The following is a 15,816-nucleotide window of genomic DNA, read 5'->3' as shown; positions in this document are numbered from 1 at the left end:
AATCTGCTTCTTTATCGGGCCCGAAGGTGCGGTCTGGGAAGAAATGTCTTCGGTCTTGCTTAGGCCCGGAGGCGAAGGCGTGACCGAAGCCTTTTTCGGTGCCGGTGTGGGGGGAGGGGGTTGGATTAGTACTCACGACCCTCTGTGCCGGAGTGATGTCTTCCACATCTGAATCGTCTGCTTCGGAGGCGCTGACGAGACCCTTGTCGGTGTGGTGTTCTTCTGGAGCGTCGACGCCTTCCCCGAAGATGTCGTCCGGAATCGTCGTCGACGAGTGTGCCATGGTTCTTCTAGCCCTTCGGTCTCGAATGGTTTTCTTGGACCGGAAGGACTTACAGTGTGGGGGGAGGGGGTTGGATTAGTACTCACGACCCTCTGTGCCGGAGTGTTGTCTTCCACATCTGAATCGTCTGCTTCGGAGGTGCTGACGAGTCCCTTGTCGGTGTGGTGTTCTTCTGGAGCGTCGACGCCTTCCCCGAAGATGTCGTCCGGAATCGTCGTCGACGAGTGTGCCATGGTTCTTCTAGCCCTTCGGTCTCAAATGGTTTTCTTGGACCGGAAGGACTTACACGCCGGACAATCTCGAGCCTCGTGTTCAGGGGAGAGGCAGAGATGACATACTTCATGGAGATCGGTGTGGGGGAACTTGGACCCACATCGAGGGCACTTCTTGAAGGGAGTCCTTTCCATTAGCCAGGACCGGAGCTTGGTTAGGCCCGAAGGCCGTCGTCGACGACCGGAATCAAAGGTTTTTGCCGATCAGATGCGCGTCGAGTGGGGAGATCGTGATCGAAAACAATACCGCAAGTTGGGGTGAGGATTGCGCGTCGATCGTCGAACTGGAAGCTGTTCGGAACCGGAGCGCGAAGATCACATCCGAGCCTGATGCCAGAAAAAAACAATGTGAGGATGGAGCCGAAGCCCATGTGCAATACGATCCAAAGGAGGAGTCACCGACCTCGTGACTTCCAAAGACTTTCCAAGAGGAAAAACAACTGCAAACATCCGGGCCCAACACCAGATGGCGATCTATGCACAAGTGTGTAATCTGCAGCTCATATGCCTCGAACAGATTCATTATCTGTAGATATAGAACACCCTCCATATATTTTCTCTTACTTCATTTAACCCTCTCTTTTTTGTACCCTTTTTAAAACTACCCTTTCTTTCCTAGTTGTATTCCTTTGTTAGGACGAGCATACTAGAGAGTGCATGCACTGTCTGTTGTAAGCCATATTGTGGCTTACCATAAACATAGGGGGGCTTGAAGCCCACCCATTTTTAAAATGTTCTGGTCACTCATTTGCTGTCTTCTTATTCGTGACCCACCTTGTCAATTTTGTGTGTATCCCTCACATAGAGTATTAGCTCTATAGAACTGCTTTGATTAGGTTAAATCTCTGCTTTCATTGCTTGCTATTCAAGCACGAGTGGAGTAGAGTGGCCTGACTGAAGTGGCGTGGCATATGTGGTGTGGCGTGGCATATGTGGTGTGGCATGGTGTATGTGGAGTGGTATAGGGTAGAGCGGAGGGGCGTAGAGCGGAGGGGGTAGAGCGGAGGGGGTAGAGCGGAGGGGCGTAGAGCGGAGGGGCGTAGTGTGTCATGGAGCGGCATAGAGCAGAGTGTTGTAGAGCAGAATGTCTGTGTAGAGTGTTGTGGAGAGTCATGGAGGGTCGTAGAGGAGGGTCATAGAGAGGAGTCAGAGTGGAGTATCGTGGAGTGGAGTATCAGTGTCAGAATGGAGTGTCAGATTGTAGTGTAGAGTGGAACAGCATAGAGAAGTAAAGTGGTGTAGTTAAGAGCAGTAGCGGCCTGTGGAGGGAGTCACGCAGGGCGGTGAGGTGTGGTGGGGGAGGAGCGGGGTGGGAGGTAATAAACTCCGTCTCACTGCCCACCGGAGTAGTGTAAACAAATAAATCAATGAAACGAATTTCGTTGCGTGCGCTGAAACACCAAATGCGTTTCAGCGCGCGCAATGAAATTCGTTTTATTTATTTATTTGTTTACACTACTCCCGTCGGCCGTGAGCCGGAGTTTACTACCCCCCACCATGCCCCTCCCCTGCCCCGCCCCGCAGCACTCCCTCAACGGGCCGCTACTGGTTAAGAGTAGAGTGGAGTGCATTGGAAGGTGGTGGAGTGGAATAGAGTGGGGTGTCGCAGAGTAGGAGAGAGTAGGATAGAGTAGAGTGGAGAGTTATACAGAGGAGTGGGATACATGGAGTGTTGTAGAATAAAGGAGTAGATTTGAGAGCGCAGAGTGGAACAGGGGGCAGCAGGGTGGAACAGAGGGGCGCAGTGCAGGGTGGAGCAGAGGGGCGCAGTGCAGGGTGGAGCAGAGGGGCGCAGAGCAGAGGGGCGCAGTGCAGGGTGGAGCAGAGGGGCGCAGAGCCGAACAGAGGGGCGCAGAGCCGAACAGAGGGGCGCAGAGCCGAACAGAGGGGCGCAGAGCCGAACAGAGGGGCGCAGAGCCGAACAGAGGGGCGCAGAGCCGAACAGAGGGGCGCAGAGCCGAACAGAGGGGCGCAGAGCCGAACAGAGGGGCGCAGAGCCGAACAGAGGCCTAGAGCAGAGCCAAACAGAGGCCTAGAGCAGAGCCAAACAGAGGCCTAGAGCAGAGCCAAACAGAGGCCTAGAGCAGAGCCAAACAGAGGCCTAGAGCAGAGCCAAACAGAGGCCTAGAGCAGAGCCAAACAGAGGCCTAGAGCAGAGCCAAACAGAGGCCTAGAGCAGAGCCAAACAGAGGCCTAGAGCAGAGCCAAACAGAGGCCTAGAGCAGAGCCAAACAGAGGCCTAGAGCAGAGCCAAACAGAGGCCTAGAGCAGAGCCAAACAGAGGCCTAGAGCAGAGCCAAACAGAGGCCTAGAGCAGAGCCAAACAGAGGCCTAGAGCAGAGCCAAACAGAGGCCTAGAGCAGAGCCAAACAGAGGCCTAGAGCAGAGCCGAACAGAGGCCTAGAGCAGAGCCGAACAGGGGCCTAGAGCAGAGCCGAACAGGGGCCTAGAGCAGAGCCGAACACAGGGGCCTAGAGCAGAGCCGAACACAGGGGCCTAGAGCAGAGCCGAACACAGGGGCCTAGAGCAGAGCCGAACACAGGGGCCTAGAGCAGAGCCGAACACAGGGGCCTAGAGCAGAGCCGAACACAGGGGCCTAGAGCAGAGCCGAACACAGGGGCCTAGAGCAGAGCCGAACACAGGGGCCTAGAGCAGAGCCGAACACAGGGGCCTAGAGCAGAGCCGAACACAGGGGCCTAGAGCAGAGCCTAACACAGGGGCCTAGAGCAGAGCCTAACACAGGGGCCTAGAGCAGAGCCTAACACAGGGGCCTAGAGCAGAGCCGAACAGAGGGGCCCAAAGCAGAGCCGAACAGAGGGGCCCAAAGCAGAGCCGAACAGAGGGGCCCAAAGCAGAGCGGAACAGCGGGCCTAAAGCAGAGCGGAACAGAGGGGCCTAAGGCAGAGCGGAACAGAGGGGCCTAAGGCAGAGGGGCCTAGAGCAGAGCGGAAAAGAGGGGCATAGAGCAGAATGTTGTAGAGAGGAGTATCAGAGTGGAGAGTCGTAGAGTGGAGAGTCGTAGAGTGGAGAGTCGTAGAGTGGAGAGTCGTAGAGTGGAGAGTCGTAGAGTGGAGAGTCGTAGAGTGGAGAGTCGTAGAGTGGAGAGTCGTAGAGTGGAGAGTCGTAGAGTGGAGAGTCGTAGAGTGGAGAGTCGTAGTGTTTCGTGGAGTGTCTTGGACTGGGAATAAAGTGTAGTGTAGCAGAGTATTATCATACAGTGGAGTCTCGTATTGTGTTTTAAAGTAGAGTGGAGTGTTGTAGCACAGAGGGGAGTAAAGTGGCATAGAGTGGTGTAAAGAGGCATAGAGTTGAGTATCGTAGATTGGAGTGGCATAGAGTTGAGTGCAGTGGAGGCGTGTGGAGTGGCAGAGTTGATTGCAGTGAAGCGGCATAGAGTAGAGTGGCGTAGATGGTTGTAAAGGGGCATAGAGTGAAGTAGTGTAGCATTGTGGAGTGTCATTGTAGAGTAGAGTTGAGTGGTCCAGAGTGGAATGTTGTGGAGTGTAGTATAATGGAGTGGCACAGAGTGAAGTGTAGTAGAATGAATTGTAGTAGAGTAGAGTTGCCCAGAGTGAAGTGTAGTAGAATGGAGTGGCCCAGACTGAAGTGTAGTACAGTGGAGTGGCTCAGAGTGAAGTATAGTAGATTGGAGTGGCACAGAGGGAAGTGTAGTGGAGAGGCACAGAGGGAAGTGTAGTAGAGTGGAGGGGCACAGAGCGAGGTGCTGTGGAGTGAAGGGTTGTAGAGTGTAGTAGAATGTAGTGCACAGAGTGGAGCGGCGCAGAGTGTAGTGGCACAGAGTAGAATGTTGTGAAGTTTAGAGTAGTAGAGTGGAGTGGCACAGAGTGAAGTGTAGTAGAATGAAGTGTAGTAGAGTAGAGTGGCCCAGAGTGAAGTGAAGTAGACTGAAGTGACCCAAAGTGAAGTGTAGTAGAGTGAAGTGTAGTAGAGTGGAGTGGCACAGAGTGAAGTGTAGTAGAATGAAGTGTAGTAGAGTAGAGTGGCCCAGAGTGAAGTGAAGTAGACTGAAGTGACCCAAAGTGAAGTGTAGTAGAGTGAAGTGTAGTAGAGTGGAGTGGCCCAGAGTGAAGTGTAGTAGAGTGGAGTGGCCCAGAGTGAAGTGTAGTAAAGTGGAGTGGAGTGGCACAGAGGGATGTATAGTAGAGTGGCACAGAGGGGAGTATAGTAGAGTGGAGTACAGTGGCACAGACTGAAGTGTAGTAGAGTGGAGCTGCGCAGAGTGGAGTGGCGCAGAGTGGAGAGGTGCAGAGTGGAGAGGCACAGCATGCAGTGTTGTAGAGTGGAGTGGCACAGCGTGGAGTGTTTTAGAGTGGTATGGAGTCATATACAGTGAAGTGGGTTGGCACAGAGTGACACAGCGTAGAGTGTAGAGGCATGGGGTGGCGTGGAGTGTAGTGGCGTGGCTTCAGAGGGGGGCCGGCGTCAGAAGGGGGGGGCAGTGTCAGAAGGGGGGCCGGCGTCAGAGGGGGGGTCGTCAGAGGGGGGGTCGTCGTCAGAGGGGGGGGGCGTCGTCAGAGGGGGGTTGGCGACAGGGGGGGCCGGCGTCGGAGGGGGGCCGGCGTCGGAGGGGGGCCAGCGCCAGAGGGGGGCCAGCGCCAGAAGGGGGCGGCGTCGGAGGAGGGGGGGGCCGCGTCAGAGGGGGGGGCGGCGTCAGAGGGGGGGCGGGCGTCAGAGGGGGGGGTCGGCGTCAGAGGGGGGGTCGGCGTCAGAGGGGGGGTCGGCGTCAGAGGGGGGGTCGGCGTCAGAGGGGGGGTCGGCGTCAGAGGGGGGGTCGGCGTCAGAGGGGGGTCGGCGTCAGAGGGGGGGCGGCATCAGAGGGGGGGCGGCATCAGAGGGGGGGCGGCATCAGAGGGGGGGCGGCATCAGAGGGGGGGCGGCATCAGAGGGGGGGCGGCATCAGAGGGGGGGCGGCATCAGAGGGGGGGCGGCATCAGAGGGGGGGCGGCATCAGAGGGGGGGCGGCATCAGAGGGGGGCGGCATCAGAGGGGGGCGGCATCAGAGGGGGGCGGCATCAGAGGGGGGGCGGCATCAGAGGGGGGCGGCATCAGAGGGGGGGCGGCATCAGAGGGGGGGGCGGCATCAGAGGGGGGGCGGCATCAGAGGGGGGGGCGGCATCAGAGGGGGGGCGGCATCAGAGGGGGGGCGGCATCAGAGGGGGGGCGGCATCAGAGGGGGGGCGGCATCAGAGGGGGGGGCGGCATCAGAGGGGGGGGCGGCATCAGAGGGGGGGCGGCATCAGAGGGGGGGCGGCATCAGAGGGGGGGCGGCATCAGAGGGGGGGCGGCATCAGAGGGGGGGCGGCATCAGAGGGGGGGCGGCATCAGAGGGGGGGCGGCATCAGAGGGGGGGCGGCATCAGAGGGGGGGCGGCATCAGAGGGGGGGCGGCATCAGAGGGGGGGCGGCATCAGAGGGGGGGCGGCATCAGAGGGGGGCGGCATCAGAGGGGGGGCGGCATCAGAGGGGGGGCGGCATCAGAGGGGGGGCGGCATCAGAGGGGGGGCGGCATCAGAGGGGGGGCGGCATCAGAGGGGGGGCGGCATCAGAGGGGGGCGGCATCAGAGGGGGGGCGGCATCAGAGGGGGGTACAGTGCTGTGGAGTGACAGAGTGGAGGGGTACAGTGCTGTGGAGTGACAGAGTGGAGGGGCACAGAGCGGGGGGGCACAGAGTGATAGTGTAGAGTGGAGTAAAGTGTCAGAGTGGAGTGCAGTGGAGAGAGGCATTGTGTGTCGTGGAGGGGAGTAGAGTGTTAAAGGGGAGTAGAGTGTTAAAGTGGAGTGTTGCACAGTTGCATAGAGGGTGGGACATTAAAAAACCTACTTACCTGCGAGTGCGACGTGACCTCCTCTTCCTCCTTCTCCTCCTCAAAAGTCTTCTCTCCTCGAGGCAGGCAGGCACACTCCAAATGCCCTATAACGATCCTAGCGTTGCTCTCACCAGCACGAGAGCAGTGCTAGGAGTGGTTTGAGCGGCCTAACTCGGCGCACCACAGCTGGAGGCTTTTGCTTTCTCCAACCTAGATGTCTTAAGACAGCTAGATTAGAGAGGTTTAAGTGCGCATGTGTGGCTGGCTGTCTCAAGATGGCCGGACAAAAAGACATGTGCACTTTAAACTGAAGTGCTGTGCTCTCTCTGTTGTCGTTCAGCAGCAGCCCTGCCCCCTCCTCATGCTCCGTTTGGGAGCAGAGTGGAGTAGAGTGGAGCGGCGTAGAGTGGAGCGGCGTAGAGTGGAGCGGCGTAGAGTGGAGCGGCGTAGAGTGGAGCGGCGTAGAGTGGAGCGGCGTAGGGTGGAGCGGCGTAGGGTGGAGCGGCGTAGGGTGGAGCGGCGTAGGGTGGAGCGGCGTAGGGTGGAGCGGCGTAGGGTGGAGCGGCGTAGGGTGGAGCGGCGTAGGGTGGAGCGGCGTAGGGTGGAGCGGCGTAGGGTGGAGCGGCGTAGGGTGGAGCGGCGTAGGGTGGAGCGGCGTAGGGTGGAGCGGCGTAGGGTGGAGCGGCGTAGGGTGGAGCGGCGTAGGGTGTCAGAGTGGAATGTTGTGGAGTGGATTGGCGTAGAGAGGAGAAAGGGGGCATAGAGTAGAGTGGAGTATGCATGGTGTGGTAGTGTATTTGCATTGATATGCATTTTTACTGATAAAACTATATAGCGCACAAACAATCATGTGTAGAGATGGCAACACCTAGTGTATTCATTTGTTTTGATCGTAATAAAATATTTGTTTCCAGCACACTTCAGAACTACAATAAAATGTGCTTCATTTGAGCTTTCCTAATTATGATGTATTGTGAAATATTTGTCCAGTTCATTTACAGACATTCAAATTATGTTGTGTGCTAGAAAAACTTTCCTTTCACACCTCCAGATTGTCAGACAAACCCTCTCACTTTGAAGTCAGAGAAATAAAGGTAAACCCCAAACTCCCTCAGAAGACAGTTGGCCTCGGTCTTTAAATCCACAGCAAATGTGACCAGAACAACGACGACATTTAAAGACCTGTTTACAGAAATGGAGCACTCCTTCAGAAATACAGTAAACACGCTACGCTTCACTGGAGGGACAAAGACATACTGGACTGCCGTAAACAAATAAAGCCAGCGCATAGAAATCAAGCAAATGTGAATTATAAGCCAGTATGCCATTGATAAGCAATGGATGGAATGCATTCTTAGGTCAGCTTTCAGAATGTTCCCAAGAAGCATTTAGCTGTGCTGCCCGATAGGCACGTTGACCTAAAAACGCATTGGGAAATGAGAGAAGCACTATCAAACATAAAAGTATCATCTGACCCTAGCAAAAGTTCTGATCATAAGGAGAATTGGAAAAATCAAGCATGTTTCCGAGCTCTCTGTGTTTTGATCCTATTGAAACAGAAACTGATTTCGAAATACATCAATATTGAAATGAAAGTAAGTGGCTATAAACTGCATTTTTGACTGAAGTTCAGAAGTGAAAAATTACACTGTTTCAAAATCGCCAGCTGTATCTGGCAGTAAAACTCCTCCCCTGCTTCTCTGTAACTAGGTAACCAGGAATATGACTAGCTTTAAGTTAGAGCACATACTAGAAGTCTGCACAAGGACTGCAAACCATTCATCTAGCTAGAAAAAATAGCAAACTGTAGAATGTTACCTTCTCCACACTGCTCACTGCCTGGAAATATATGTTGTATCCCTTCCGAGGGGCTAGCGGAGGGTTCCAAAAACCTTGATATGTCCTGTTGTCACCCACTGTGAATGGAGCCGGCTCTGGAAGGTTCCCTGGAGGAAGCTCAGCAGCAAAGTAGTAAGGGGAACTTCCACTGGCAGAGTTTTGATAGGTCACTGGAACCTGGTAACATTCCATGCCACCGGTTTCCCGCTTTGCTCGATGTGAGTGCAGCTCCTCCACAACAATCTGATAAGCACTTAAAAACACAATCAAACAAAAACGAGATCATTGTTGCAGGGCATTACAATATTTCACAGCTGTACGAAAACTAAAAAAAACTAAAACATCACAGATTGATCACTAATAAGTCACATAGCAGTAATTATAACTTATACAGAAAGGCTATACCAATTGACGGGATGAGTCACTCAAATGATCTTATAGTAGCTTAAAGCTAGAATAATTCCTTTACCCAATCATAGTTGCTCCCTGAAATCACCGTTTGGTAGGGCTAAAGCCCTAACATACAACTGCTGGTAGATCAAAAAAGCTAGTAGTTAACTTTAAGGGAGCTACGTTATTCCTAGTTTGGAAGATCTTACAACGAACACGTGATTATCTCTGCTACCCAGTGGTGGGACTAGAGACTGCTTAGTAAAGCGGCAAATAGAGAACATAGCCTAGGTGGCAACATTTGGGGGTAGGCACTAAAATGCAGCCATATTCCCCTCTTCCCTCGCGGGGATGCTTTGTTGCCATTCTCCCCCCTCAAAAAAGAGCCTAATAGTGGGCTGCAATGGCTAAGAGACCTGGGACACACTAGGGACAGAAGAACGCAGATTATCCCAATACTACACCTGTGAACTGCCCGATTCCACAGCAAGACCAACGGAGAGCAGAAGAAAGGCAACATGCACAGACAACAACATAAGCAAACTGACTTCTTAAGGCTGCTTCGCCAAACTGTGCGCCCGCATGAGATAGAGCATCAAGAGCTTAATGGCTGCAGAACGTGTGGAGTAGACTACAAAGCCGCCCTGCATTAATCTTAGACAAGCATCTACATGGAAAAAGCCACCAACACTGCTTTGGCTCTGGTAAGTCCCACCACGGACAGTTAAAGTAAAGGATTTCTCATTTAAGGAACAGCAGTGCTCAGGGGGTAATCTATATATCAACAGTGCTTTTTGAAGCATCCTGCATCTAGGCTACCGCATGTAATAAAATTAAAAGAATGCAGATCGGTATTTCTGTCCAGATAGGAACTAAGAACGCATCTGACAAAAATTATATCACCTCCAAGTCACCCTGCATTGTGCTGAGCCAGGGAGAGGGCATGGAGTTTAGCCATAGTATGAGAATGTCTCGTCCCATTAAGTGGGGGGAAAATTGATGGGCGAGAGTGGCATAATATAGGCCCCAAGCTGCAGGGGCCCCCTCCGCACATTACCCTGGCCTGAGAGCTCCTGATTAAGACCGGAGGGGGGCTTCATACATCTTGCAGGGAGACCCCTCAAGTTGTGTTACGCCACTGATGGGTGGTGAGAGGATCTCGGTTTGCAGAGTTGCACTGTGGACAGCTGGACTAGATAATGCGGAGAGGATGAAAGGAAATGACATCACTGCTCATGACAGGCACGTACACACTTTAATGTAGACATCCTGTGTATAGAACTATGTGGATGACTTTACTCTGGCAAAGTAGTAAAAAAGGACTAATCAAAATAAGGAGCTAGTGTAAATTATGGCCACACCTCAACAATGTTATGTTCCACCAGGCAGAACGACAATCATTGGTATAAGGTAAGGCAGCTTGGAAAATGGAAGGAGCTACAACCCAGAAAGTCAAGTAAATTCAGTGTGTTAATAAGTTGCTCCTAGGAACTACACAAGATGCAGCAGTCCAGGAGTACAAAAGGCTTTTCAGGAGGGTGGGGAAATCGGTTAGCTCATTTCCTTGAGCTAAATCTACCTTCCTGCATCAGTAGTACATTGCTCGCCAGGAGCCCAGAGAGGGAGGCCTGGGTTGCCACCTATAACAGGATTCTGGCAGAACCAAAAAATGTTGGCAGCCCCCTTCACAATGTGGTGAGGGGACACAAACTCCCATACCTCCCAGCTACCCAAATGGTTTAGACAGAATTGAGGGCCCCAGAAAGGGTGAGCCCTCTGCACCCAGGGGCCAGTGTTACGTCCCTGCAGCAGGAGTACGATCTGACCACAGCCTACGGTGTACCACAGTGAGGCAGCATGTTCAAATTGTAGAGAAGAGTGCTAGCAGTTTCACAGTCTGCCTAGTGTTGAGAGCCAGCAGGACGCGCCTTATACATAAACTTCATAATATAGATGCCACGAAAGACAGCATACAGCAGTTGTGCCACTTAGAAAGAGGGACATAAGTCTGCATGAGCCTATCTGATATCATTGCAAAAGTGGACACAGTCCAGCGTCTGTGAAGCACTCATAGCAATATTTACATTGGTGCTGAACTGTAAACCTCAATGTCCCATTTCCAGCCTCGTGCTTACAGTCTAGATGTGCTTCCAGAAAACAAAAGCACGTTGGTGCGTTCTCCATGTGGACACAGTCACCTTGTGACTTGAGGCTGTTTCCCTTTGCCTGGATGTGTGTGATGAGGCTGGAGCTCTCTTGCCCTGCTGGTCTTGGCCGAGACAAGTCAGGATGGCTTAGTCTCATCCTCCTCTTGGAGTCCGAGGTTGAGGCACAAAAAAGCAGCACGGACTCGAGGTTGTAATGAAAACCAGGCCTTATATAGAAATAGTGTGAATGAAAGTCCACAGGCAAAAACAGGGAAGGCTGTGGTCTGACCTGTACCCCTCGATTTAACTCCCTGTTTTACCAGTGACTGAGCCAGTTAAGCACTACTGCAGCACCTTGTCCAAAGTCTCAATCTAAGGGCAAGGCAATCACTTTCTCTCAATTTACATGGATTCACTCATGCTTGCCATTAGATCGCGAGCCCAGGGGTCATGGACCACGCAGCAGTTCTCAACATATTGTGGAGGTCATCAATTTCTTTTGAGCTGTGCTCTTTCAAAGGTTGAACTATACTCTTCCTGAGGCGAGGGCACAAACTATTAGTCAAAATTGCGCCAAAGATTGTTTTTGCTCAGTACCCGTGAAGAGATGTGAAGCTTGGCCCTGCTAATAGCTGGCAGATTATTATTTTTTTTAAATGTGGTAAACAAGGGTTCTGGGATACGATAGAAGGGTTTTGGGGCTAAACAAACATTTAATAATTTGAAAAAAATAAAGTTAAGGACTTAAAAGTAATTTTAACACTACAAGAACAAAATAATGTAATTCAAGTTAATGGTACAAAACCCTATTTGTCCAAACTATTAGCATTATTTAGTTTAAGATGGTATGGGATGGTTTTGTATGGGAAAATAAAGTATTCAACCAGAGAACAGATGTCCTTATTTTCAAGCATAGGGCTCCTGGACTCACTCAACTAATCCTGCCTCTAGAGCTTTTTCGGATTAGTAATGAAAATGACTATACAGTAGGATACACATTGTCTGGCTCCTTGCTTTGGCGTTCAATCCTGTGTTACGTTCATCGCCGAGATCGACTGATTTTGGCTTCTTGTTTGAAGCAGGTTAGAATCCAGGTCTACTGATGTGGGTACCACACTAGAAGGCCTAGCGAGAGCAACCAAACCAGGGACCAAGAAGTGGATCACTGCCAGGTGTGCTGTCGCCAGGGAATTAACGACTGGTCAGGAAATTAAGTGCTGGAAAAAGGGCGGCGAGTGCAGGAATAATCCGTGCACCTATTGACACCCATGCTGCTAAATCCTAGATAGGAATCATGGACCGAGGCCAAATCACCGACCTTCAGCTTGGTGATCAATTCATCAGAGAAGGAATCCAACAGGAAAAGGAACAACACAACAAATTACCAAACTGAGGTAGAACCTGGGCCTCTGCACCAGATTCACTGCCAACATAATCTGACCCGAGTGCTCTGAGCAGGAGATAATCAAAACCTAGTTGAGGGGTCTGTGTAAATAGAATCAGGCGCCAAGTGATGAGATTAAGAAAATACAACTTTAAAAATATGTGTATGTTGTAAGAATAAATGTATCTGTCAAAGGAATAATCACCATATTGCTGACAAACGTTAGTGGGATAAACAAACTCGTCAGCTGACTTTCCAGGCTTAGTAAACGGTCTGCATTTCACAAAGTAGAAAGCAACTACACACCACCCTGAAGCCCAGATGTTGCCAAGATGGGCAGCCCTAAATAGTATCACGAGCGGGTAACACTAAACTCGGTTTCAGGCGGTGCAATAAAGTTCTTTGTTAACAAGTTTACTATTTCTTACAGACTTGCGACATCTCTTGAGGGCTTGTGTCCCTTTAACGAAAGCAGCACATGTTCAGCATAAAAAACAGGACATCTCTTTCCTGGCACATTAAAACATGAGTACTAAGTGTTCGTGCAGATGTGAAGACAGGACTCCGACAACGGGAACTCGCCCAAAAGCTATTTTTAATCCAAGCGTTTCCTCTGTGGATGGCGACACATTCACGTCAGTGTGATCTTGGTGGCGGAGTTCCATCGACTTGGGCCCACGATCAAACAGGGGCTCTCTACCAACCCTCCCGGAGCTTCAGAGGAGGAGGCAAATGCTGTGGATATTAAAACAAACAATCTCAGGCCTTCTCTGCTCCTTGCAGAGGTCAACCTTGTTTTACGTTTTTGATCCCCCCCCCCGAAAAAGGCGGTCACAAAGGAACGCAAACTTCCACATCAATAGGCCTTCTTCAGACTGCTGTAAAATTGAACAACCGAAAAACAATACTGAGCAAAGCAACAAACTTGGAAAAGACGAATCCATTTGTCTGTTTTATTTTTTTTATAACATGGAGTTCACATTTTCTTTTGCTAGGACTCTATGGCGTGCTCGACTTCAAGGCCTGACATAATGACTGCCTCCAGGCTGCGCCTCGAGCACCAATTTGCGGTTGTCATATCATTAGAGGCGGCATCTGCTGACAGGCTCCTCTGCCTCTTGACCTCGCTGTGGCATCTACGGTATCTTGGCTCATAGCTATGCAGATCTAAAGTACAAGTGACAAGCTCTAACGCAGGCACAGATGGACCGAAATCTGTCCACTTGACCAAAATAGACTACTACCCCGGCTCTCCATAGTTGTCAATGACAAAATGTTAGAAATCGAGGCAGATGGCTTTCAGCCTAAGAAAACTAATCTTAACTGACCCCGGTGCCTTTCTGAAAAAGGTTTGTGGATTTAGTCTGCGACAAAATCAGTGGGAAAATAGCACATAGAAGCACTTTATGACAATTTCGCTCTATCCCCGCCATAATGCAAGCCATGTTACTTGTTTTCTCGAGTCACAAACTTAACACTTGAACTATAAGTGACTCACAGAAACCAATCGGAATGTTTTTTTTTTATTTTCCTTTTACGAGGCAAGGTAAAGTATATAACAGCAGTAAGGGAACTCACGCCACAAAAAAAAGAAAAAAAATCTCCTTACACACAAGAGAGATAGTACTGAAAATGTCTGTTTATGTAATGCTATGTTGATTTGTATAGCGCACTAAACACCCGAGAGAGTATCCAGGCGATTGGGCTAGGTGTGTAGGTGTGTGGTCCCTCCCAATTTGCTTATATGAAGAGCCAGTTCTTCAGCTTCTTGCGGAACTCAAGAAGTGAGGAGTAGGCTCTGAAGTGCTGAGGGAGGTCGTTCCTTGTCTTGGGTGTGATGTAGGAGAATGAGTGATGTAAGAGAATGAGTCACCTCCAGTTTTGTTTTTGCGGACCTGGGGAGTGTATGAGAGTGAGGCAGAGCGAAGGTGACCAGTGAGTTGATGTGTATGCGGCTGTTCAGATATTCTACTCCTGTGTTTTGTAGGGCTTTGTATGTGTGTGCGAGAAGTTTGAAGTGCCTGAGCTTGTCAATGGGGAGCCAGTAAAGCTTCCTGAGCTGTGGTGTGATGTGGGTTCGGTGTCGGAGGAAGAGTATGAATTTTGCAGCTGCGTTCTGGATGGTATGGAGTCTGTGGAGGAGTTGTTTGGAGATTCTGGCATAGAAAGTGTTGCCGTAGTCCATACTGCTCGTGATGAGTACGTGTGGGATGGTCCATCTGGTGTTCTGAGGCAACCATTTGAAGATCATTTGCAGCGTGCGCAGGGTGAGGAAACAGGATGTGCACACTGCGTCAATTCTTAATTTGTAAAAAATTAAGTGCCACTGCCCTACTCAAGAGGCCACCACAGCTTGTGCCACGCATTGTCGCTGCCAGCACTGCCTATGACAGTACCAACACAACTACGAACATGACAATTCAGACTATTCCAGGAAACCCAAAGCTATTAAAATTTTGTTGCAGGTCTTATTGATATTTAATATATTGAAATATTCAAAAGCTGTTGTGGTCATCTCAAAATTACACAGACATTCTATCATGTGGCAGAATGTCATGAGTGCTGGAGTGCCAGTGTTGAGAGCCAGAAACCAGCAGCTAAAATTAAGCACTGCACTGACTTCATCCATCATGTTGAGTTTGTTTTCTAGGACGATCCCTAGATTTCTTGAGTGGTCTGTGAGTGTTGGTTCTAGCTCCGACGACTACCAGGTGGAATCCCATTGGGAGGTCTCGTTTCCGAAGACGAGTACTTCTGTCTTGTCTGAGTGGAGCTTCAGGAAGTTGGTTCGCATCCAGTCTGCTGCCATGGTCATGCATTTGGTGGAGTTGGTTCTGGTGGTGTTTGTTTTGTCCGTCAGGGAAAGGATGGGTTGGGTGTCACTGGCGTAGACGATGACATTGGTGACTTGTGATCGGATGATTTTGGCAAACGGTGTCATGCATATGTTGAAAAGAGTGGGACTGAGAGATGATCCCTGTGGGACACCGCATATCAATTTCTTGGTCTCCAATGTGTAGGGTGGCAGCCTGACCCTTTGCTAAAGAGCGGATCCTTGTATGCCAATCTCATGGAGTCTTCCGATGCAGGTGTTGTGGGAGACAGTGGTAAAGGCTGCAGAGAGGTCGAGCAGGATAAAGGCTGCCTTTTGTCCTTGGTCCAGGATGTTTCGAATGTCGCCGGTTGATGCACTGAGTGTTTTGGTGCTGTGTTTTTTTTGTGTATGATTGTGTGTTGTCTAGAAGATGGCGAAGTGTGATAGTCGCTGCGCTGTTTCTGGTGAATGTGGTCAATTTGGTCAGGTGGCAGTCTTGCTTGGTGGTGGGTAGGCTAGCACTGAGTGGTGGGGTTGGTGTATAAAGATGCTGTAGACGTTTGCGACTTTGTTGTGGAAAAAATTGGATAGGTTGTCACAGAGTTGTTGCAGGCAGTAATGTTGACCGTGGCAGAGGTGAAATCCTTGATGATGGAGAAGATCTCCTTGCAGCTGTTGGAGCTTGGATCGATGTACGGGACTAGGGATTTTTTCTTGGTGTCTCTAATTTGCCTTTAAATACAGCCTTGTAGGTAGTTCTGCCTGTGGTGTTATGGCTGGCTTTCCATTTCATTTCTAGCTGTTTACAGTGTTGTTTATTGATCCAAAGGTCTTCTGTGTACCAGCTGGTCTGCTTGTC

At 50.8% G+C, this 15,816-nt stretch overlaps 1 protein-coding gene across 15 annotated transcripts in view; it reads right to left on the bottom strand.

Annotated features, from left to right (window-relative positions):
• The window catches only part of PTPRK (protein tyrosine phosphatase receptor type K), a 1,135,739-nt gene that overhangs the window by 255,008 nt on the left and 864,915 nt on the right, over positions 1 to 15,816 (bottom strand). For all 15 annotated transcript variants that reach the window (XM_085611847.1, XM_085611842.1, XM_085611846.1 and 12 more), the window contains one exon: positions 8,201 to 8,474. In XM_085611847.1, the coding sequence (XP_085467973.1) occupies positions 8,201 to 8,474 (274 nt within the window). The remainder of the gene's footprint in view (positions 1 to 8,200; positions 8,475 to 15,816) is intronic.

The sequence above is a fragment of the Triturus cristatus genome, chromosome 6 (assembly GCF_964204655.1).
Source record: "Triturus cristatus chromosome 6, aTriCri1.1, whole genome shotgun sequence".
Taxonomy (NCBI): Eukaryota; Metazoa; Chordata; class Amphibia; order Caudata; family Salamandridae; genus Triturus; species Triturus cristatus.
This window is presented reverse-complemented; position numbering and strand designations above follow the sequence as displayed.